The 23,612-nt window shown below is 40.0% G+C and overlaps 1 protein-coding gene across 3 annotated transcripts in view; it reads right to left on the bottom strand.

The window, feature by feature from the left end:
• Positions 1–18,580, bottom strand: part of rbm33a (RNA binding motif protein 33a) — a 29,010-nt gene extending 10,430 nt beyond the window's left edge. The window contains exons 1-14 of one of the 3 annotated variants that reach the window (XM_006795066.3): positions 18,378–18,580; positions 12,613–12,691; positions 12,231–12,279; positions 11,768–11,841; positions 11,354–11,669; positions 9,422–9,574; positions 8,894–9,068; positions 8,500–8,714; positions 6,469–6,787; positions 4,751–4,812; positions 2,035–2,164; positions 1,301–1,665; positions 624–887; positions 148–453 (exon numbers count right to left, since the gene is read on the bottom strand). In XM_006795066.3, coding sequence (XP_006795129.2) covers positions 148–453; positions 624–887; positions 1,301–1,665; positions 2,035–2,164; positions 4,751–4,812; positions 6,469–6,787; positions 8,500–8,714; positions 8,894–9,068; positions 9,422–9,574; positions 11,354–11,669; positions 11,768–11,841; positions 12,231–12,279; positions 12,613–12,691; positions 18,378–18,396 — 2,526 coding nt within the window. In that variant the 5' untranslated portion in view covers positions 18,397–18,580. The remainder of the gene's footprint in view (positions 1–147; positions 454–623; positions 888–1,300; positions 1,666–2,034; positions 2,165–4,750; positions 4,813–6,468; positions 6,788–8,499; positions 8,715–8,893; positions 9,069–9,421; positions 9,575–11,353; positions 11,670–11,767; positions 11,842–12,230; positions 12,280–12,612; positions 12,692–18,377) is intronic. The other 2 variants (XM_006795064.3, XM_006795065.3) reach the window with 2 other exon arrangements.
• Between the last annotated feature and the right edge of the window lie 5,032 nt (positions 18,581–23,612).

Here is a 23,612-nt window from a genome sequence, read left to right as displayed (position 1 = left end):
TGTATTTGGGAAAAAAAAAAATCATCACATTACTATAAACACATTATGTATTATCCAAACACGCTCATTTTTTTAAAATGTACTTTTTTTGTCCTTGTCTCTGACAAAAAAAAACAAACAACAAAAATGCGATCTTCGAGTCCTGACCTGTGGTGTCACGCCGGACGGCGTGCGTGGAATTTCCTTGCGAACAACTGTCCTGCCTGCTCCCTCAGGCTGTGATTCAGTCTTCGCAACAGCTTGGCCTCTTCCTTTGCCACCGTCAGGCATCGGCTGAGTGTTCTGCCCAGGACGCATCCCCTGTGTTGTCCTGGCAACAGGCTTGATGTTGGCAGCGGGGGAGGTGGGGGTGGTGGCAGGGCGGGCGCTGTTCGTGTTTGTGTTGCCAGGTGCTACAGGGAGCTCACGTAGGTTGCTGTTGCGCTGCTGCATTTGCTTGGAGACAGGTGTGTTCTGAAGAAAAGGCCAAATTTTGTGTTTTCAAACCATTTAGCTCAGTTTTTATTTACTGATTAAAAATAGATGCGATACATATAACAACGATGGCAACATTTTATTCTTTCATTCTTAAACTGCGACCAGTTTAAGAATAAAATAAATGAGATAATATGTTAATCACTCACCATTCTCTGCCTGTTAGACATGTGGCGCTGTTGGGGGTTCAGAGGGCGGGGATTCATCTGCCTTGGGCTGCCATGCCCCTGCTGCTGATGGAAAGGATTCTGGCCATGGTGCATCATGGGGCGAGGCTCACCGAGATTTAGCTGCGGCTGCGGATGGTGGGGTAAGTCCTGCCTATGGTGTTGCTGCTGCTGGTGCATGGGCTGATGGGGTGACAGCGGATCATGATGTGGAAGCTGGGAAACAGGAGGGCCGTGCATTAAGCCCTGAAAAATCAGGAGGAAAGGAAGAAAAGCTCAATGAACACATCTTTTTCTGAAACAACAGAAACTGCACTAGTTTTTCTGAAAATTGTTCCCAACATTGGAACGAGCAATTTCTACATAATTGAGCTCTAACTTGTGTCCACATGCATCCAACTAAATAGTACTAAAATAATGCTTTAATCACTAGAGGGCGCTCTTGTCTATGTCTCCAGTCAAAATGCAGCAGTACCAAACACAAGAGCCTCAACACTTTAGCAGCAATGAATATGATTACTAGTCAGACCAAATTATTGAATTTAGAAAGCACGTCTAACTGTGGTAGAAGAGGAGAAAAAGGGTTAAATAAACAAACATTCACTAAACAAACACACACAAATACACACAGACATCTAGTGGTTATAGAAATCACTTACTCTTAGTCGTACCTGCATCCCAAACGGAACTTGTGTAGGAGGGAAAAGGTTCCCCTGTTGGCCAAAAGCTTGACGAGGGCCCATGAAAGGCCTGGGCTGGTTGGGGGGTCCACCTTGTTGATTTAAGTTCACCATTCCCGGGTGATTTTGGTGGGGAGGGATGTTGTGTCTTGGGGGTTCTCTCCCAAACAGTCCAAGCGGGCCCTGGCCCGGGTGGTTGAAGGCTGGTCCTGGTGGGCCGAAGCCCATGTGGCCCTGGCTGGGCAGCTGCTGCTGGTGGAGGTTGTTGCTGCTGTTCATCAGAGGGCCGGGGCCCTGGTGATCAAACATGTGCTGCCCTGGAAACCGTGTTGAATCTGTGCGCTCTGTTTCCACATGAGGAATAACAACAACGTAAGGGAGATGTCAGCTTTCTTTCCTTGAGACTACACCGGTAACTAAGACTCCGGATGTATACTGTTATAGCATGAAAAACGGATACAGCCAGCTCTCTCAAGGTGAACGGAAAAACAAACATGTTGGTTATTAACTCTGCAAATGAAATATGTATAATGCCATTTCCAGGTTTCATTCGGACGTATATAAATATATACACACATGAATTCTACATGAGTTCTGCTAACCAGAAAGCTAGCAGCATACCCTGTAGGTATAGCGCCAGAAGTGATGATGAACAGGGTTAAATATGCTAAGAGAGCTTTGTTATCCTCATCAAGGCTGGATGTGAGACTCACCTCCCATAAAGAGGGGTTCTCTGTCCTGGGGGCCTTGAGGTGGCTGGTTCCTAAAAGGCTCCATGTGATGAGGGGGCCGCTGGGGCTGACCAAAATTACCAGGCATGTGCTGCTGAAAGTCTCCCGGTCCCTGGGAAAACACAAAACTCATGAATTATAGGCCATTCTGGGAACTCAATAATCACAAACAAATTAAACTAATGAAAAATGGGAATTTGTGAGGTATTGCATTGGGCAGAAAGCGCTTGTAATTGAGGTACTAGGGTCATTAAAAAGATGCAGAATCTTGAGTTGTAAACATCAATATGCATGCCAATATTAAAGAAACCCTTCAGCATGAATTTGTGAGCAAACCTGCATTAATGCTACTCGGGGCTTCTAAAAGGCTTTTTTTCTAACAAGGAAAGGGTATTTCAGGAGGGGATAAGTGCCCTCATCTTTGTTTCAACCACTTTGTATGTTAGACAGCTTTCCACTCATCGCATGCACACCACTCCCAATCTATCTTCCAAGGAAAACTAGATAACCATTTAATCCCTCCTTGGAATTCGAATCCCCCTCATAACTGTCTCCTTTATTCTTTTAAACATCCATCTCTGTTGAAAAATTAACCTGCTATTCAACACGTGCCACTTCCACAAATGGGCTGCTTGCCTCCTCCAAGCCTATTGTAAATTACTTAAGATGCTATCAAGGCTTAATCCATCTTTATTCCACTGCTGTGTGGAGGTATTTAGAGAGAAGAGGTGTTAGAAAGCTAGAAGGCCAGAGTCCCAAAAACTTGCTTAACATAAAGTTAATCAAAGAGGCTTACAAAGACTGAGGATCACAATGGGGGCACAATCATGCCATTCTGAAAGGTCAGGCAGGCAGGTTTGCACAATGAGGACTCCAGTGTCCATATAATACCTCTCGAATAACACGGCTCATCCTCTCACGTCTAATCCTTGATAAACAGTCGACTCGGTATGTAACTGATGCAAGGACAGTGCTTAGTTGTGATGGGATAACCGTGACAAATATAACAGAGATGGGCCAAATGTCAAACTATATAACAAAGAATGGAAACTTGAGTTTTTGTTTCTGGGTTTAACATAAGACTGATATCATTTACTACTTGTGCTATTTTCAAAGTAGTGAACACTGCTGTAAATTAATAATAGCTAAGGAGAAAAGATTCCTACAAAGTGTCTGCAGAGCAGGCGTCTCTTTCTCAGACACGACTCATCATCGGATAATTTTTTAAAACGCATTTGTTGTTTAGGTTTAAGACAACACAAGCTTTCTGACTTTAACAGTTAGCTTTGAGCAGATAGAAAGCGCATGCTTGGCTATTTCCTGGTTTTTCCATTACATTAATCAATATTTCACTGAGAACGGGCACCAAATCAAAATAATTGTCAAAATAATCCTTAGTTGCAGCTCTTTTGTGGTGAAACTAAATGTGTGAAGAGTAAAAATATTCGTAATAATGACTTTAATTGGTGTTGAGATTAATATTTCAAAACCTGTCTCCACCAGCAAAAATTTAATGCAGTAATACTAGAGGCTATGACCCCCAATTCGCCTGGCCTATTAACAATTAAATTTGATGGGATGATAATGTATGATAATCATGAGTAATCAGGTGCCCGCCGATAAATGGGATGTTGCCGGCTGGTATGTCACCTGCATTTCAAATTGTGTCCTTGGCAACACCAGCCTAAATGCAATTGACAGCTGGGGAATCCAACACTATGCTGTTCATCAGTCCAGTTGTCTGGATACCTTTCCAACCCACCCTTGTACTGCCAAAACAGCTCTTTGCTACGGTGCCATCAATAACCAGCACAATCACAGACCTCAAGAAACCGGAATGCTGTGATACTGACACTAAAGGCCAGAAATGTGTGTAAATAAAAATACATTTTTGACAAAGACCGACTACTGTGCAGAGGTCTGGCATCTGGCAGCAGGGTTGTAAAATCACATGAGCTCAATTGGATGCAGCCATTTCCAATGGCTCATTTGCATAAATCCATATAAAAGGCGCTCTCCAGAAAGATGTCAGTCAGTACCAGCACCACCTGATGCCTGAGCATCATTAAGTAGAAGGATGGAGTAACTTAAGGCACCCTGGGTGACTTTCTAGCGAGTCATTTCCTTCAATACAGTAATTACTTTAAAGGCATTTCTGTCATGTCTTGGATGGGCTCTTTGTGAGTGAAATAAAGGACCTTTTCTTTCAGGAAATCACTGACTTAAGATCAGCCCGTCTGACGTGAAATTCTGCCTTTGCAATATGTGGTACACCCGAGCCCCATCAAACCACCACCCCGTTTCACTAATTTAGATACTGTTCGAAAAAGGTCTCTGTGCCTTTGGGATACAAACTTGTGGAAAGTGAATATTAACTGGCAGTATATCCTGGTTTCACAATTCCATTATATGCCAAGCTGGCTAGTCTGAGCCCCAGCCCATCCATAAAGAGCTACTAAGTAAGTCCCGCCACTGCAACCCCAACCTCTAAAAGTCGACCGCCTAAAGCCCCTATCACGCATTTCCAGTTGTGCAGCCAGGCTCCTATCAGTGTTTACAGATTTGCTTTAACAGTATTTGGCCTGGGCAGACAGTCTAATTGAAGTAATGATATTGCCCTCACTAAAAGGGACGCTAACCGTGTGAAGGAGGAGAGAAAGTGAGGCGAAAGAGAGGTAGAGGAGCAGCTGCTACTCACAGGGAACCTCTGAGGACCCACAGCAGGTCTGGGCTGGCTCTGAGCAGGAGGCATCAAGGGCACTGCAATGAGAGGTAGAAAGAGAGCAAGAGAAGGAGGGGGAGGGGGAGAAAATGAAAATGAGAGGCAGTAGGCAGAGAGAGAGAGGGTGGTGATTGTAGAAAGGAAGGAGACCATTAGAAATATCCATGCTAAAGGCTCTTAGTCAGGGGTACATGTTAAATTTTAGCTCAGTGTTGCTGCACAAATCTGCCCCCTCCCCAGTTAGGTACAGACCAGAGAGCTCAAGGAAATAGTAAATACGTGCTTGAATCAACAAATATAAAAGAAGAAATTTGTTATTGTTTGAAATGTTTTTTTTTTTTTATGGGATTTTCTTAATAAGCATTGGTGAAACCATATGCCAACATCCAGCACTGGTAAAGAAAATTAAAGTGGAATATATAAACTACACAACACAGATGTACAAAAATAAATAAATAAAATGCACTTGCACACATATGCACACACAATCCTAACCTCAGGCACCCCCAGATCTTCCAGCAAATGCCTTTCTCTTGGGAGCACAGCCCACACTGCACACGCTTTCCTAACACAATTTCAATCTCAGCCTGGACAGACAGGCCAGATAACCCATCTCAGTGAATGAATGCATACTTGAGTTATTGTAACACTGCCCATACTAACAAATTTAAGTCAGAAAATCTGACAAGACATCTCATCGGGTCATATATGGCATAATTTTGTGAATGTACTCTAAAAAGTGTTTGAATACATTTCCAGCCACCATAAAGAAACATGGCTTAGCTTGGTTTTCGCAGCATATGAAAGCCAGGCCAAAGCCCAGATTTTCAACTTCTAGATTAACTTTTATCTTTGTCCTTAATCTGTGTTCATTTCCTGTTTGTAGTAAAGCATTTTTGTAGTAAAGCATTTTTGTAGTAAAGCGCTATACAAATACAGGCCATTTACCATTTTGTGTTTTTTTGGTTTTTTAAATTAAAGATGTCTAACAGTATCCATTGCCAGTTACTGTGGTTTAATAAACAGGCAAATAGATAAAGAGCCTCTTGTAACTTCACTGAGTTTATAAGAAACCATCAGTTACAATTACTACCACGGCCCAAAGATGAAGAACTGACCATCATCACTAATGGGATGGCAGACTGGCTAGGTCGCAGCCTCAGGCGTGTGTGGCTACACTGAGTGGGGGTTCCCTCCCCACCTCACAGCCGAGAGGTTTGCCGGACAAGGACCCGGGGCAAAACAGTGGGTTGCTTACTTGAAGTTTATGCATCGGAAACTGTTCAATAAACTAATTTTTTCCACTTGGAGAATTATTTGCAGACACTGAAGCTACAATAACAAACACTGGAAATGCTAATGAAGTCACCGTTTGACTGACTTTGTACGCAGGTGGGATTCTCAGTTTCCTGTCAATTTCTCGACTTTTTGTGTGTTATGTCTTTGACTCCAAAAAGTTCCACACAACAAATAAGACTCTCTAAAGCAATGTGGTTTCTTATGCATTAAAACTTGCAAATGTGTATATAATTATGAGAGATTGGCTTGATCCCCTTGTTAATGGACAGAACTGTTGAATATACAAGTTCTCCAGCAATTTTAGTTTTAACACTAATCCAAAGAAAAAAGAGGGATATATTAGGCTAAATACCAAAAGTCAAACAAAGCACTGGGTTGATGCTGGAGAAAAGTACCTTGAACGGGTGACGTTGCAGGCCCTCTGAAGTGGGGGTTAATGTGGATGTTCTTGGGTTGTGGAGCCTGTTGCTGGTGATGTGGAGGGAAGTTGGGTGGCGGGGAATTCATCAGTCGTGGTGGTGGCTCCATCTGGGGTCGCAGTGGCGGGGAGCGATGAGACATGTGCGGAGGGATGAGGGGCTGAAGGGGCTGCTGAGGAAGCGGACGCCCGTGATCTTGGAAGTGAGGCGGTCCGCTTGGACGTGAGGGGTGGTGCTGCGGGGAATGCAGCTGCTGCTGATGAGACTGATGAGGAGGAAGCATTCGCGAGGACTGCTGTTAATTGGAAAGAGAAAGGAAAGCAGAGAGGAGGGAAAACCAAAACAACCCGTCAAAACACCTTCCGTTCTTTTGGATTCTGTTATGATGCGAGGACACACCAACAAGTCAATTCAACAGCAAGAACAAAAACGGTATGGTAGAAATAGGATGTACGTCTGTTTTCTTTATGCTGAGTTCAGACTCTGTGATAAGAGCCTGATTGTGGCCTCATACAGATGATGTAGGCTTCACTGTTAATCGAAAACGATAACAATGGATGGAAACTGGAGCAACTGTCCTGACAACCTGCTATGTCAGAATATTTTGTGAGGTTGACCATTATGAGCAAAGTAAAACAGGAATGATGCTGCCAGTGTAGCTCAATAGATATCATGTGCAATCATGATTAATAAAGGAGAAACAGCAAGTACTCCGTCATGTCTCTCAGTTACAAAAAGGCAGGTTTTTAATGACTATGATCGCTAACTCTGCCACAGTGACCATCATAACAGGTAGAAATATTTTGCACTGTGAACCCAGCGTTAAATTTCATCAACCTTCATTCAATAAAAATATAAAATCTTTGAAATATGCTGCAAAAATTAAGAAAAACAAACAAAGCCAACACTTAAAAGTCATGCCACCTGCTACCACTGGAATATCCCTGCCATCGATGCATCAAAAAAATAATTATATAGTTAGGTGATGTTTCAAATGGGTCCTTGATAATTGGTCAATATGTTTACCGAGCAAACAAACAAACATGCCAGTGACCAAATTAGTCAAATAGTTAAGCCTGACAACTAGAGTGCCTTGTAAAAAGCGCACACTCATTAACGGCAACCAGCAGGATGTTTGTGGTGTTGGCATGTCATCCCTGTGCCATTAAATTTTCATTTCCAGTGTTTACGTTTGGTTTTGAATTTTAAAGCCTATTAACACTAATTAATACAACCTAAAATAATGCAGTGCTGGAGTTGGATTTCATCTAGCCTTGAAAAAGAATCACTTTAATCACAGTCTCAAGCTGTGAACAACGGGGGAAACACCCAACTCATACTTTTATTTGTTGCCTGAAGCCTTGATCTAAAAACGTAAAGAATCCCAACACACCTACACAATTTGTTTTATTTTTTAAAAAAATAATAATTTTTTTATTTGATAAATTAATTTACATTGTAACTATTTATATCATATACCAGTGTATAAAAAGGCCCAGGATGTGCTGAAAAAGTATTCGTTACTTGCACATACACACGCATATCGTGGTACATGCTCAATGTGACTTTTTCACCAATAATAAATGCATATCGAAAGATTAAATGGTTGGAGCTCAGTCCTGTGTAAAGAGCAAACAATTTTTTATAATGCTGTCTAAATGAACAACTGCTAAATCATTTTCTATAATCCATATATCACTGACTACAGGAGAGCAGAGAGTGCTTTGACTTTCTTTCCATGTGTAATCAACCATTGCTGTGGTGCTTTTAGATAGGAAGGAGAGCAGCAGCAAAATAAATACATGTCAAGTACTTAGACACGCTGCCTTGTAACTGTGACGAATACAAGGAGGTAAAAAGTTGAGCCATTTCAAATCATCTTATTCAGTGAAGCCCTCATGCTCCCTTACAGTGAAGTGACACAGTACTGAGTGATGCAATACTCTGTGCAGCCAAATAGGAGAACGCTTTAAAAACATTCAGGTGGATGGCTTGACAGTGTTTTACCTGCATGCCCATGTTTCCCATCGGGGGGAATCTCTGGTCGTTCATTCTTCCTCGGTTTCCTCCTCTATAGTCTCCCATTTCAAACCCTGGGAAGCCTCCTCTTCCTCTGCCTCCTCGTCCCCCACCTCGGCCTCTGCCTCCGTGACGATTTTGTTTCTTCTGCCGTTCTTGCTCCTCGAATTCCATCAAATCTCGCTTGGCCTTCTCTGACAGTTCTGTTTATACGTGGAACAGGAAAAGGAGGCACTCACACATTAAACTTAAATCAATGGAAGTTTAAGTAATGTAAATGAAGCCTATAAGAGTTTAGAGAGATTCAATGTTTCAGCATCTTTAAGCATTCAGGCTGTCAGTGGATACAGAATAAATTATTCCCAGTAGGAATAATTTGTACCTAGTGTTTCAGGGATGTTCCGCCTTTTGGAGCCTGCATCTGCCAGGCGCACAACAACGCCCTCCTTTCTTTCAGATTTGAACCTTATGCGGCCAGACTCTTCATCTTCCTCGTCTTCTTCATCCGATTCCTCCTTTGTTTCTTCTTCTTCTTCTCGCACAGCCTCATTTTCACCCTGAAGGACATGCTCCGATGTTAGAAGCAGAAGACGTCTCCTATCCTAACATTTGCTTCACCATTTTTACTCTGTGGCTTGCTGTGTTTAATTTCATCATTGGCTTTATTGCATTAAAGGACATCCTAAAAATCATGCTGGTGTTTATTGAATATACACCAACAGTTGGGGGCCAGTAGCCAGAAGGTTAAAGCATATACTCCCATTGCTACCAATCAAGCTCTATGCATTCCTAGCTAACAAAGCCAGCCCTCAAGCTTGATTGTACCATGTGAAGTTGTTGCACCACTTCTTCATCCTGTTTCAACACTGAAATAAAAACAATGAATCTAAAGAAGCTGGCTTCAGAATACCTCCTCCATGTCATAGACTCGATTCCCTTCAGCAGTGTCTTCATTCTGCTGATTTCCCTCCACCTCCTCTGTGTCCTCCCCTGCTCCCTCCTCCTGCTGGGCTCCATCTTCATCAAGAGGCTCATCACCATAGGGGGTTTCGTATTCTTCATCCTTTAAAGATGAAACGGTTAATATGCATCAATAAATTGACAACAGATTTCTGATTAGGCAATGAGCAAATATTTATTTTTCCTGTTTCTGTTGAAAATAAAAAACATTCTGTTTAATAAAAATGCTGTTATAGATGATCTTTTTTCCCATCACTAAGAGCTAAAATGAACGCAAGAGGTGACATGATGACATACTTTGCAGTGCAGATTGATAAAATTTCAACTTTTCTCCTTAAAAAAGGACAAAAAATAAATAAAATGAAAATCATACAGAGCAAGCACAATAAAATGCTATGGTGAGGTTTTTGGGGAGGCACCAGACAACCCCACCCCTTCCAAACCCAAATTATCATAACAGTAGGAGCAAGGCTTCATTACTATTCCTGACAGCATTTGAAATTCAATGAGATGTAAATGTTTGACATGATATACAGAAATGCAGGCGCAGATAAAAACACTCCTCCCCGCTTCAATGATGGTGAAAATATCATTGACTGACTCCTCACAAATCACTCCGTTACTGTCCACGCTGATTTCACTTCAACCCATGATGCAAACACCGAGCTGTGATCCAAATTTCCACAACTCAGTCAAAAAAAAAAAAAAATCAACACACAAAAGGTGCAATATAGCTGGAATATGAGCTGCCAGCGATTCCAGCATCCAAACTGCACAATACCCTCTAACAAATACCAATTGCTGAATAAGGTCAGATTGTATGTCTTGCAGTGATGTTAGGTGATGTTAGGTGTTGTGCTCCATTAACCTGCCAGCAGCAGTGCCACGTATAAAGGCAGAAAAGGGGGGGGGGAATATTCCAACCAAACCAGGCGGATGGACAGTAAGCCCCAAGGGAGGCACAAGAACAGCTTAATCCTTTAAACTGTTCCACAAAATGCTCAATGAATACCACAGTGAGCAAAATGTCAAGGCCATGCAGTCTAGTGACCTTGTAAACAGGCATTGCAGATAGCTGAAATACACATCCACACCTGCAGACATCTCCAAAATATCCAATCCAAAACAGGCAGCCACTTGTGCTAAGAAGGTCAACATCTTATCGTTGTTTGAAGAAAGACGGTAGGCTAATATATCTCTGTCAGGTGACAAACACAATCACACCATAGTAAATGGAGCATAACAGACATTTGCACATGGATCTGGTCTTATCTTTGATCCTCTTAGCCCAGGCTAAGAGGAAAGGAAAACGAATAAAAGGGAAACTCACATCAATCATTAGAAAACTGTATGGAGTGTCCTCGGGAAGGTCAATAATCTTTTCACCTGCATGAGACTTTATCAGATCCAGTCTAAAGGCAGAGATAAAAGCCCCCCACATTAACCTCTGCCGATTGGCAGCACATCTCCCTGACACAAAGCAGCTTCTTACTCCCCCAAAGATACAAGGCCCAAGGTCACAATGGCACAGGGATTTGGAGGCGACAGCAGAGCATTACCTCACGCCAAACAAGCTGTCAACAAAACTTTGTCAGCAAGATGGAGAAATTAACTGGCAGGAAGTGATAATGAATCTAATCCTCCCCTGCCAAAAAACACCGACCAACATCTCCTTCTCCTGAATAGATTTTCAATCCTGACTGACCCTGTACTGAGACAAGAAAATTGACATTATCTCTTGGACACAATAGAGCTGGGCAGAAAAGGGGGAGAGAAGTGTGTGTGTGTGTGTGTGTGTGTGTGTGTGTGTGTGTGTGTGTATGTGTGTGTGTGTGTGTGTTTAGGCATAGATTTGAACAACTGAGGAAATGTGAGAACTCACTTGAAATTCACCATCAATAGGCTCATTGATTTGGATGTTTAGCACACCATCCTGATAGTCGTCGTCAGCCTCTGCTGGCTCTCCGGCGTAACCCATTTGGCCTTCGGAAATCTCTGCACCATCTTCTTGGCCATATTCCTCTCTATATGCCTCATCCTCTTGCTGGTACTCTTCCGCCTCCTCCACATCCCCTTCTTCGCAGCCCTCTGCACCGAGGTTCACAACGTCATCGGTATAGTCTGCTTCCTGTGAGTTATCCTGCTGGTCATAGGATGTGCCCAGGGTATATGTGGCATTGAGGCTGATATCCTGACCACTGAGAGGAAGTGAAAACATTTTTAACATCCCATAAAACAGAAATGAGGGATGATGGAAGTCTAAGCAAAGATGAGGACACAGATATAAGTGGACTACCTTTGATCTACGTCTTCATCATCACTTCTGAGAAGATCATCATTCAGCTCTTCATCTGACATTTCTGATGGATTCTGAAACAAACAAACAAACAGGACCATTATGGTGTTTAACATACTGTTCTTTAGACGTGTGCGTGTGTTGGTGTGTCTGTTTAAGGTGTGGGGGCAGGGGACCACCTCCAACCCCAAAGGATGCTCTATTCCCATGTGGTGAAGGCAATCTGGACAGGTCAACAGAGTGCTTTTTTGTCCACTGTACTTCCTCCTGGTTCACATCAACAATTCCCCCTGTGGAGGAGCCACCTGCTACAAATCCACTGATCGCATCACTTTCTAAATGTTCCACAAACACCATCAACTAATGTTTAGGATGTTGTTTTCTGGTTTTTAAGCAGAGAAACCATACCAACAGCTTGGCACAAAGCACACACAGCGAAAAAAAGCTTTTAGCTTATTCTTACCTTTTTACCTGACAGCCAGTCCTCTTCCAACAAATCCTCTTCCAAATCACTTTTGTGGCAAAAAGACAAACAATGACAGGTGAGTAGAGTTAGACATCAGCATGTTACTTAATACTGCCTTATATAATACTGTCAACTCTCTATTCAACTAGCAAGTTAAACCTGTTTAGGTAAACTCTTCTTAAAAATATATATATATATAGAATTCTCAACTTTTAACAATAACAATATTATTGCAATAAAAGATAATTTCAGTAGCATCTTGACCAATACAAGGGATGTACAAGTTCTAAAACACAGGCCAAAATCCATTACACACATTTCAATGATAACAGCAGGTTGTGCCATTTAATACAATAAAGAGATGGATGCAATAGTTTACCTCTCAAGATCATGATCTTCACCTCTCCTTCTGCGTGACCGCTCAGCACCGGGTTTGTCATATTCATCAAAGTCAAAATCTGCAAAAAGGACAGTTTTGCTTAAAAATAAGCTCTAACAAGAGCAACGTAAAATACTAACAGAAGGCTCCCACATGGACTTAGAGGTGGGTGGTAGGCGGCAAGCAGGATAGTGGCTCGAGCCACTTTTTTATCATTTGTGCAGATCTGTTAAGACCAAATCACATGCGGCGTCAGTAAGATTTAACAATGAACAATCACTTCGTTACACAAAAAGCAGGATAAAAATCACTCCATGAAAAGATAACCCCAAAAATAAATATATCTGCATTTTCAACATGATTTGGGAAATCTGGCAACGGCTTAAAATAACTACAAAATATATAAAAATTAGTTTTAAGGTGAGACATAGCCCACATTTTCTTCATATGCCATATGATGCTTGTTTTAGTGGGACCGTGTATCCATTAAAAATGGAGGAGGCTCCTTGCCTGTACAATTGCCTGTACAATTAAACTTTTACGTTTACTTTGCAAATGTTGGTCAAAAACACTGAAGACTAGTGTCTCTTTTCTACCGGCCAGGATGCAACACTTGAGCTGAACGTCAAGCCACACATGAATTTATGTCTTGGCAGGACTAACACAGATGGGCATGTTTCTCCACCATCATGTTAAAGCTGATTTGTAGTAAATCAAAATATATTAAAATATTTAAATGTTGGGGTGGAAACTAGCGCTTTTAAGAAGATATATTTTATGTATCTTAAAGCTAAGAAATTCCTTTAATATGTAAAGCATTAGACTAACATTATGGAATCGGGCTGCACAATTAATTGAATTTTAATCTCGATCACCATTTTGGCTTCCCCCAATTAATTGAAATTGATCAAGCGACACTGAAAACGCGTGCTTCCCCAATGGAACACAAAGCAGAGGCAAATCAAGTGCTTCCTAAATCAGCACCTGACCACGTGCCTGCATGTGCCAATCACAGCTGTTCCCTGTGCAACAAAGCTTCAATTTTCCTGGACTAGTCTGGACAAGTAACATAATGTTAAAAGACAGAAATACAACAAACTTCAAATGTCTAATACAGCAGGTGGTGAAGAGAACATCATTTGTTCTTTGGAAATACTTTGGATTTAAGGCAAATTCTGTCAACCAACCAGCAACACAATGAACTTATTCAACTCCCTGAAAACACACCACAAACTGCACTGCAATGAAGGCCGAGGGAAAAAGCAATGGGTGCTACCAAAAATAAGTACCCAATAAACACTTTGCATAATGGATTAATGGAATGAAAGACTTTATATTTTCCTTCTAGGAGATGCACTTGTCAAGTGAATAAACACCTTGTCTGAAAAGCTTCTTTAGTTACCTCAAATGTAGCACAGTGTATTTTTCCTCAATAAAAGCAATCAATAATCAAATGATTGTCCATATTTTTATTATTTATTTTTTTTATTATTTTGGCCATAATTGTGCAGCCCTGCAACAGACCATCTGCTTTTCACAATCTGAAATGCCCCTAAACTGCAAACACCCTGCTGCACATACTCCTTACCCCAACAAACTGCCGTTATTGTTGCAATGACATGTGTATCAAGAGCCTATTACGCAAAGTGATCAAACTCTTTGAAACCTTTCTCAGAAAGAACATAGATCGTCTATCATGGACGATCTTAATTTGTCACAATAGCCAATTCAGGCAAACCAACTTTATTTATATAGGAATAGGTTAAAAAATGCACATAATACAAAGGAGTGCAGCGTACAATGATGTGTACTCAATAAGCAATGGGTCTCATGTGTCAATAAAAAGGCACAGTTATCTGATAAGTTTAAAGGCAATGATCAATAACCCCATTTTAGGTTTTGTTTGAAAATGGCTAGCACTGAAGCAGATTTGGCCTCCATTAAATCAATAAAAGTTCCGTTCAAACGTTATAGACCTTGATGCAACTGGGGTAAAACTCACTGCAGCAACATGATCAATGAATGTCAAAGCAGCTGAGATATTAACCACTCTGATCAGAACTTTCAGAATTAAATCAGAGAGATAAAAGAACACAGATTAAATTATGTGGGCTCACCTAAATCTGAAGAACTCAATTTTTGCAGGTTTTCCAAACAGCCTTGAATAGAATCTGTCAGGCTCATTCTATTCAAGATAGCATCCCTACACTTAGAACACAGCAAATGAGGCAAAATGCAACCTCTGATTATCTGAAAGCCAGACACCATATGAGCAAAAAAGGGACGGATGCTCAAAATACTGACAAATTGAAATTGTTTAAATTAGGGATGCACTGACTGATCAGCCAGGGATTGGAATCAGTGCATTTTCAGCATTGTAAGCCCTCTATGTCCAATTACCAGCCAGTGTGTTTCATACAGGCCACATACTAAAATTCCTATTAACATGCAAGCGCTTCAGTGTGAGTGAAAACCAAAAGTTCATCAAAGTAAGGCACGAAACTAGCACGAAAACATTTGTAACAACAAACTTAATAAGACACTTAAAACACCCTCACATAAACATTTTAAAGAAGCTACAAAAGGCAACTAAAGCTAAAGCTATCCAAATCCATCCAGCTATCCATCGATCCAAAGACATCAGAGCCAGTCACAAAGCAGAAGCCTTGGTATGAGAGAAAAATGTCAGTGTCCTGTTAGCAAAAGTTGATTTTTCTTTGTGCACGCTATCAATTATACCCCTTAGAAAGAAAATCCGGATTGGCAAAAGCTGATAATGAAAGGTCACACACTAATAAATAAATAAAAATCAGACTCAACCAAGAAAATTGCGATCTCTACTTTGATTCTAAGACGGGTGGATATAACAATGTGCTCTGCTCTGCTGACTTCGACAAAACTGGAAGAGGCTCAGGTAATTTAATTGTGATTTAAATATCAAGTTTAGCTCATGGGCGTCCTTCTACATCCATGAACCTTTCTCGCCTCTACCCATCTCGAGCAGACTATCCTTCATGACCCTCCCCAAAACTAAGGCTGGTGCTCCCTGACAGACAGTCGAGCATGAAACTTTTATCTGGTAAATTACACGATGAAATTCAGAATAATTTTCTGTTTTATCAGTAAAGTGTTAAAAGCTACACAGCATGGCGGGAGTCACTGGTGACGGTGGGAAGTCGGGTGTATCTGTAGTGAGAACGCTTTGCACCTTCAGAGTATTCAAACAGAATGAAGCAACACATCACGTCTTTCCCTCCAAAAATAATTCCAATAATTAATAAAGATAAAGCGAATGGAAGCATGTCGGCCAACAGCAGCACAGCCAACCATTAAAAACAAGTTTAACAATGAACTCCCACTGGCAGACATTTTCATCTTTCACAGAACCTACTACCTTGTCTACAGTCTACGGCAACGTCAACCAGAGAGCCACTTGTGCTATTAAGTACCTAACAACTGTTGCAGGAAGCATGTGTCACACATAAACACACACAAGGCATGACATGCAGGTTTCCCCCGGCAGTGTGCTCAGAGGTTAATAACTGTGTGTCAGTGATGCAACAAGAACTATATTCAAAACCCTGAAAATAATGTAGCAAAATTTAATGAACCTATTATCAATTTTAATTTTTACATTTGCACATTTTCTGTTCTGGCAAAAGTTCTTCTACTCAAAGGGCAAATTAGCAGCTTTAAAGTGGGCTCTTGAATCTGGTTTGCCTAATAATTCAGTCTCTGCTCATCTAATTATTCTGTATCTGTGCTTTCAGCTCGAAAATCTACTCTGACAGTAGAGCCTGATAAAGCTGCCATTTTTAAATAACATCCTAGAAAAGCAGCCATGCACTGAGCATGGGATTTCAACAGAAAAACTGTTGTACAGTTGACCGCCATCAGTGTCAACAATAATTATGTATGAGTCAGTTGTTTAATGGACTGCTAAAGGCACGAATCACAAACTCTTACATTTGGCATTGAAGTTAGGCTAAAAAAGTTTCTGCATTCATGCAGTGCAGGAGAATAACTGGTTAATTTAACATATGAACTTGACAAAAAGAAAAGCCATAGCATTCCAGTATGCTCATGCTGTCAGAAACGGTAATCAAAATAAAATATCTAAGTGTGATTACTTGCTAAGTCACGTACAGGCAAAAATACAGCCAGAGCTGGCCCATAAAGGCAAATAAAATAACCCATAAGAAGAAGTAGATGGAAAAAAACAAACAAACAAGTAAAAAACAAAACATAAAATCTGTTTTTGGTAAGAAATCTCATGTCTAAAGCCTGTAGTGGCTCTTTACTGCTGTTTAACAAAGTCCCAATACAGTGTGTTTCATCATGACTTGTTCAGTGGTGCATATCAGACAGCTGGCAAGATGTGGTCTTATTTAAACACTATAATATTTGATTTAAATTGTATTTATACAGGGCCAAGTGACAACAACAGTCGAATTAAAGCAAGTTATATTGTATGGTAAATGCCCTACAATAACAGAGAAACCCAAACAAACAAACAACCACCCTTTAAGCAAGCACTTGGCAACAGTGGGGAAAAAGAAAGCAGGAAGAAACCTCTGCACAAGTAGGCTCAGGAAGGGGAAGCCATCTGTTGCAACTGGTTGCAATATTTTTTATTTTAGGCTGCCGCCAAGTCGCAATTCAGTCATCCAGTGTGAGGTCCTTCATCCAAGTCAGTATGGCCTCCTAAATGTAGTCTGCCAATGTAGTAGCAGAACTGATGTGCAGAAAATAGGATTGCAGCTGTTTGGTGCATTATCATCCTCTTATTTATACTGAATAAAGTGACATTTTTAACTGCCCCCTCCAGCAATCTCTTAGAGATGCAATCTCTGTATGGGTTTTATTTGAGGTAAAAGCCATTGGTCAGTCCGGCCTTGGGGTCCCAACCAATTCCAACATCCAAATGATCCCAATTTTGTTCAAGTGTTTAGAGTCTGGTGCCTGTATTTTACCGCTTGTAATCAAATGTATTAACTCTTACTGTAATTGTGATCGTAAGATGGCCTCTACAAAGCAATGCTATCCAAACACAACGTAGGAATCACTGTGGGGATATACGGACCGCGTTAACTGCGTCATAGTGCCCTTATAGACATATGCAGTTGTGAGTATAGCTACGATACTGGCGAAAAAGCCATAGAATAACAGCCTGCACTGCAGGTAGTTAGGTGCATAATCAGTGTTAATCATCCATAAGAGTTTGTTGGGGGGGGACTACCTTGAGCTATCAAAATTAGCTATCGATAAAAGCGCTACTGCGATCAAAAAGGGGAAAATACCTGATTAGAGAACAATTATATCTGCTTTAAAATTCAAGCGAAAGCAAATAGGACCCATGGCTTATTTTATATTATGCTTAGCTATTCAGGAATCAAGGTTTTTTTCAATCCCACCAGATACCAGACTAGCAGCGAGCGTATTTGCTAATAATGTTAGCAAACAGGCCAAAAAAGAAATTCAACGCTAATCAGCGCTTGACTTTGTCCTCAATGTATTAACAATAGCTTTGGGAATTATGCACAGCTGGAGCGTATTACAAATTTAAACTTGTTGAGTTAACGTTGTGTCCGGTATTTTCGTCTGCTTATATTCGTTTTCGTTTTACAAAGCTGGTTTAGCTACTGGCTAGCGTGCGGCCTTCTCTCATTGAAGCCGTCTGTCGACAGTACGAACGAGCTAAGTTAGCCTCAGAGCTAAGTCAAGCTAACTTAGCACTATCGACAAAATCAACTGATATTACTCACCCTGGTCGTTGGATGACATGATGCAAGGCCCGTCCCGCTTACAGTGTAATTACTGTACTGCAGAGTGCATTTAATCTTCAGTACTTCACCATTTTCATGGTTTAAAATATCAGACTGGCAAGAGCTTCTATGCGGCAATGACTTCAGATCACGACCAGGATACAAGCATGCTAGAGATGGGTTTGCAGCGATGATGCATTGTGGGTGGGGAAAGTCCAGCTCCCTGGATCGGTTTGCTGCAGGAAATCGAGCTGTCTCCGTAGACATATGTTCACCCTCTACTACTAGGCTACATGCAAGATGAGGGAGGGATATTTACTTTACATCTGGATAAGGTATGAAGTTGACTTCGTATTAGTTCTACAAAAAGCATACATCATTAACACAATAATAAATCTGAATATTATGTGGCATATTGGTAAGTAAATGTATTACCTATAAATTCAAAGTGACCTTTTCAGACTTTTTTTTCAGGTTAGGGCAGCTGTGGCTCTGGAGGTAGAGCGGGTCTACCATCAGGCTGGTGGTTTGATTCCCAGCATTTTTAGTATGCATGATTTACTGGGGATACTGAACCCGCAGTTTCCCGCGAGTGTGAGCGTGTGAATTCTTAAAAGTAGGCATAGAAAAAAACATGTGTATGTGTGTGTGTGTGTGTTTGAATGGATGAATAAGGACTGCAGTAAGAAAGTACTTTAAATGCTCAAATAGAGTTCTGCACTACATAAGTACCAGCTCATTTACAACATTCAGTACTATACAAAACTTTATTGAAAAGTATAAAATGAAGAGTATATTGCACTGCAATACCTTTAATCTCTCCTTCTTTTTGTAGTTAAGCATCATCCACAGAGGAAAAAGAGATGCACATTTTAAGTTCCTATGCTCTCTGTTCTTTAAATGTTTTCTGCTTCTTTCCCCCACAGCTTTAAACATTCATGGTACTCATTCAATTTTTAATAATCATTTAAGAATGAACATGCTTTAGCTGGATTAATCCTGCCCTCAAACCTCTCCTTGTAATGTTTTTCCAAGGTATGAAAAATTAGGATTTCCACCTGTGTTGGGGAACTACTTGCACTAATGGAAGGATAATGTTATAGAAACATAATGGTTTTTGTCATGCATTATTTCAGCAAGGCTGATGAGGTTTTTATAACACTTACACCAGTGGTAATCCTGTTATAAATAAAGCCTTTTTTAAATTCTAGTTTTGCAGTTTTATTTTTCCAATTTCAAAAAATACATTTTAAAACCAAAACTTTTGTCTTCCTTTTTGCTATAAAAAGCACACCTGTACTCTTGCACAATATCAAAGCTTTAGTGGAGACTGTTCCCTAAAAGGGACAGTTGTGCTAGGTACTTCCTTTTCCTTTTGTCAAGTCTCAATCAACTCGCTGATAACTTTGCTCCCTAAAGGAAGAGTAGACAGGTTCTGCACTAAGAAAAAACAATGAGTAACAACAAAAACCAGGAGTCTTTTTTCTGATTGAATCTGAAACTTGGAAAAGGAAACCAATTCAGTCCCCTGCTAAAGCTGAATATGCTATTTTGTACACATAAAATCATGGAAAAACAGAAGAAATACTTGCTATCTTTAGAAAGGAAAGAACCTCAGGCATTCAAAAGGTTGTATTTATTGTCTTGACATGAGATTTTTTTCAATACAGAGAAGAGATCACAAACTGGCTTAGAACACTTGAAACTCATCAATAATACAAAATATTCTGGTTGTTAATTGGATTCCATATGTTTCAGTGCCACATAAATACATTAACACTAGAACAGAGAACAAAGAGAAACTTCTTTCCATTGGTCAGCTTTATGCTAGTGGGTGAAGTTTGCCCTTAGGGTGTCTGCTAGAAAGCCTCAAGGCAGAAGACTTTATGAAGTCTATGGTAAGCTAGTATAAAAAGTGAAACGTGTTGGAATAGGGAGGAGGTAAGGGTGGATGAATGGGCAGAGCACAAGACTTTCTCCTAGGAGACACCTGGAGTTTGTGTCCCATGTGAAACCAAGAGTCAACTTTGGCCTTTGTAAGGCTTTGTTTTCAGTTGTATTTTAGTTTAAACACAGGCGTAACAACTCTTTAATGGGCCTGGGGCAGATATTTTTTGGGCCCTTACTGCCACCAGAGCAAAAACACCATCTCACATTCTCTCTATACTTCTCAATAATCAATACTATCAACAACATCATTCTAGCTTTTGAACAGCACTGTGGACAGAAGCTGCACTCAGAAGTCGGAGAATGGACACATTTAGTGCTCGTTTAGTGCTATAAACTCGACTAGTTAAAGTGACATGAAGACAACTGTATTACTATAAACATGGAACAAAGGAGAGAAGCTCATTAACCACATTCAACAATCATTTCCAGTCGACCAGCTTCTAGATGTATTTTCACATGTAGGTGGTAATAATGTTTCAGTCATTTTGAAAAAGAACTTTATCTTAGCAACACATTGACAACACTGCTCAAATACAAAGTCTATCATCCTGCTCTCTTCTCTCCTTCCTCTTCTGAGCACCACATTTTTACTTTGGCTTGCTAAATATAATTTATAATGCTGCTATGCTGACAAAGTCCTCTATAGTACAGCCTACAGAAAACTTGATGTCAACAAGTTCGTGCACATCATCCACAGGCACCAAGGTCAAAAGACAAGTAAAGTATTTCCCAGCATATTTGTCACCAAGACTTTTCAGAAATTCAATTCATAAGGAAAATGTATATTACATAAATCAAGTTAGGCTTCTGTTCACAAGATAGAACCATGGCTTAAACATACTGGTAAAACATTTATAATAGAACAAAGCAAAAGATCATGATATGAGCTGTGGAAGTTTGTGGGGTTCTCTTCCTCGGTCTTTACGCTGTACAGGCTCCAGTGATTCTTTTAAAAAGCAGCTGAAGACATTTCTATACAGACAAGTTTTTAATTCATTTGTTGTTTTATTTTTTCATTTTATTGTCTTATATTTATTTCTGGTTTTATTGTAAAACACTTTGTGATTTATATCTGTGAAAAGTGCTATTTATATACATTTTACTTACTTTTACTTACTTATGAGTTAAAATAAATCCTTTTATAGTCGGTAGCAAAAGTACCTTCATCAAATTAACTGTCAATATGTAGGAAAACTTAAAGGTAAGCAGCTTTACATTGTTTCATGGTTCAGCCAATAGAATTCATATTTGTCATATTCTATTTGAAAAACATAAAAAACTCAACAACTTATGGCAACGGATATTTAAGATTCTGCACAGTATCTATGCCAATGATCAAACAAAGAATGAGAACAAAAGCTCAGAGTTCCTCGAACTGTTTCCCTTCTATTGAAGCATTTAGATGACACTTGGGTTGATTTGATCTGCTCATCAAAGACTTGTTTAAGTAGCCATTATTCACTTGTTATAAATGTGACTTCCCCCTATTTTACAAAAGAAACTTGATTATTACCTATCATTATATGTCAGATATTGTCAGACTAACAGATATTAAGAGAGTAAGTAAAGTAAAGTAATATCAGCAAGACCAAAAGCTCAATGAAAGCTTTAAAACAAAAATTATGCCAATTGCAGAATTTGATAAACAAAGGATGCAAGACTCCAGTCAGAAAAAGAACTGCCATGGTTACTGTTGTGGTTATCTTGATAGTGGTCTCTGAACCAAAAAGGGGAACAAAAAGGCCAGATGGATGATTGGATTAAAACACAGTATTTCAAAGTGAGTGAATTGAAAAGAGAAAATCTATTTACTGATCACTTAAGTTAGAGATTAGCGTATCAGTATCATAAGTGTGTAAGACATGGTAGGAATAAGTAAATCTGAGTGTATCTTTTCTCTGGAGTTGCACTGAGTTGTACTGACTTTCACCGAAGAGAAGTGGCTCATTCTTCAAACATGCGACAGCCTCTAGTTTGCATGTTTATGGAGAAGCAGGATTCACACCCTAAATACACCTAAAAGCTGTGCAAGGACCTGAAGTAGGGCTGAATGTTCCTCCACAACCAACAGACCACCTGCCCCAAACAGTATTTAGTCTATTAAAATTGTTATAGATATTATAATTTCTAAAAATGTGTTTAAAATTTATTACATTTAGAAATAGAAGTACCTTCTTACAATATCAAGAGACTATAATTGAGAAGGTAGTTCATATGGATAAAAATATTTTTAAAAAAAGTACTATTAAAGCAATAACATGGCCTAAATTCTTTGCGCATTCTTCACATCCATATAGGCAATCATACATATATATATATATATATATATATATATATATATATATATATATATATATATATATATGGCATAATAACAGCAACCTAACAATTTCGCTAAATTAATAAAATGGCCACATATCGATATTCATCTTCCAGCATGTCCTGACTGTGAATATTTTTAACATTAGCTAAGTCAATATATTGAAGACATCGCCTATATCTCCCCCCCCCCCCCCCCCCCCCTTTTTTTTTTTTTAACATTTAGGGTTGGGGTTTGGACATTTCTGCTGTTTGGCTGTTGACATGAATGAGAAAGGATGGGGAGGGGTAGTTTGAATACTCTTCTTCCACATGGTCCTAGTGCATGCAGTGTCTCCCTGGTTGTTAAGTATTACATTTGTTTATAGACTGTAAGTAGTAGAGGGGTCCAATTCTGCATTTCCTCTTTGTACGTATACCCCACCGTCTACCACTTTTTAATAACAACCCTAAATTCGACTGTACAAAAATCAGTCACGGTCCATAGATGGTCATTGTTTCTGGAATTTCTCCAGTGGGGGTCTCTGATCTGATTTGCAGTCCAATTTTATGTTTTGATATCTGGAGGTGGCATCTGAATGTGCAGAGCTTCTCTCACTCACATGAGTTGTAGCTTTACTTTCCCCTGCAGGCAGGTATCATGACTCATCAGATCTGTTATTTGCTGCAAAGCTGTCAAAGTTAAAAAACAAAAAAACAAGTGCTTGGTTTTCAGTTTTAATGTAACAGAGTACAGCTGTCATGTAAATGCTTGTCCTTTTCAAATGGTCACTTTGGCTGAAATTCAAAATCTGGCCTTATCTTTATTCATTTCACTCCTTTGATTTTTCTTCCCTGTAAGGTCACAGCCTGCTTATCTCAACGCTATTTTTTTCCCTCTTTTGTGCTTAAGTCTGGGAGTCAAAGTTTCGTCTGAGTCTGGCCGTTAGACTACAGCAGAATTCTAACCCCCAAATTCCTCTTGGG

Source organism: Neolamprologus brichardi, chromosome 9 (assembly GCF_056152115.1).
Source record: "Neolamprologus brichardi isolate AB-2024 chromosome 9, ASM5615211v1, whole genome shotgun sequence".
Classification (NCBI taxonomy): domain Eukaryota; kingdom Metazoa; phylum Chordata; class Actinopteri; order Cichliformes; family Cichlidae; genus Neolamprologus; species Neolamprologus brichardi.
Note: the sequence above shows the minus strand (reverse complement) of the source record. Positions and strands in the feature narration are given on the sequence as shown.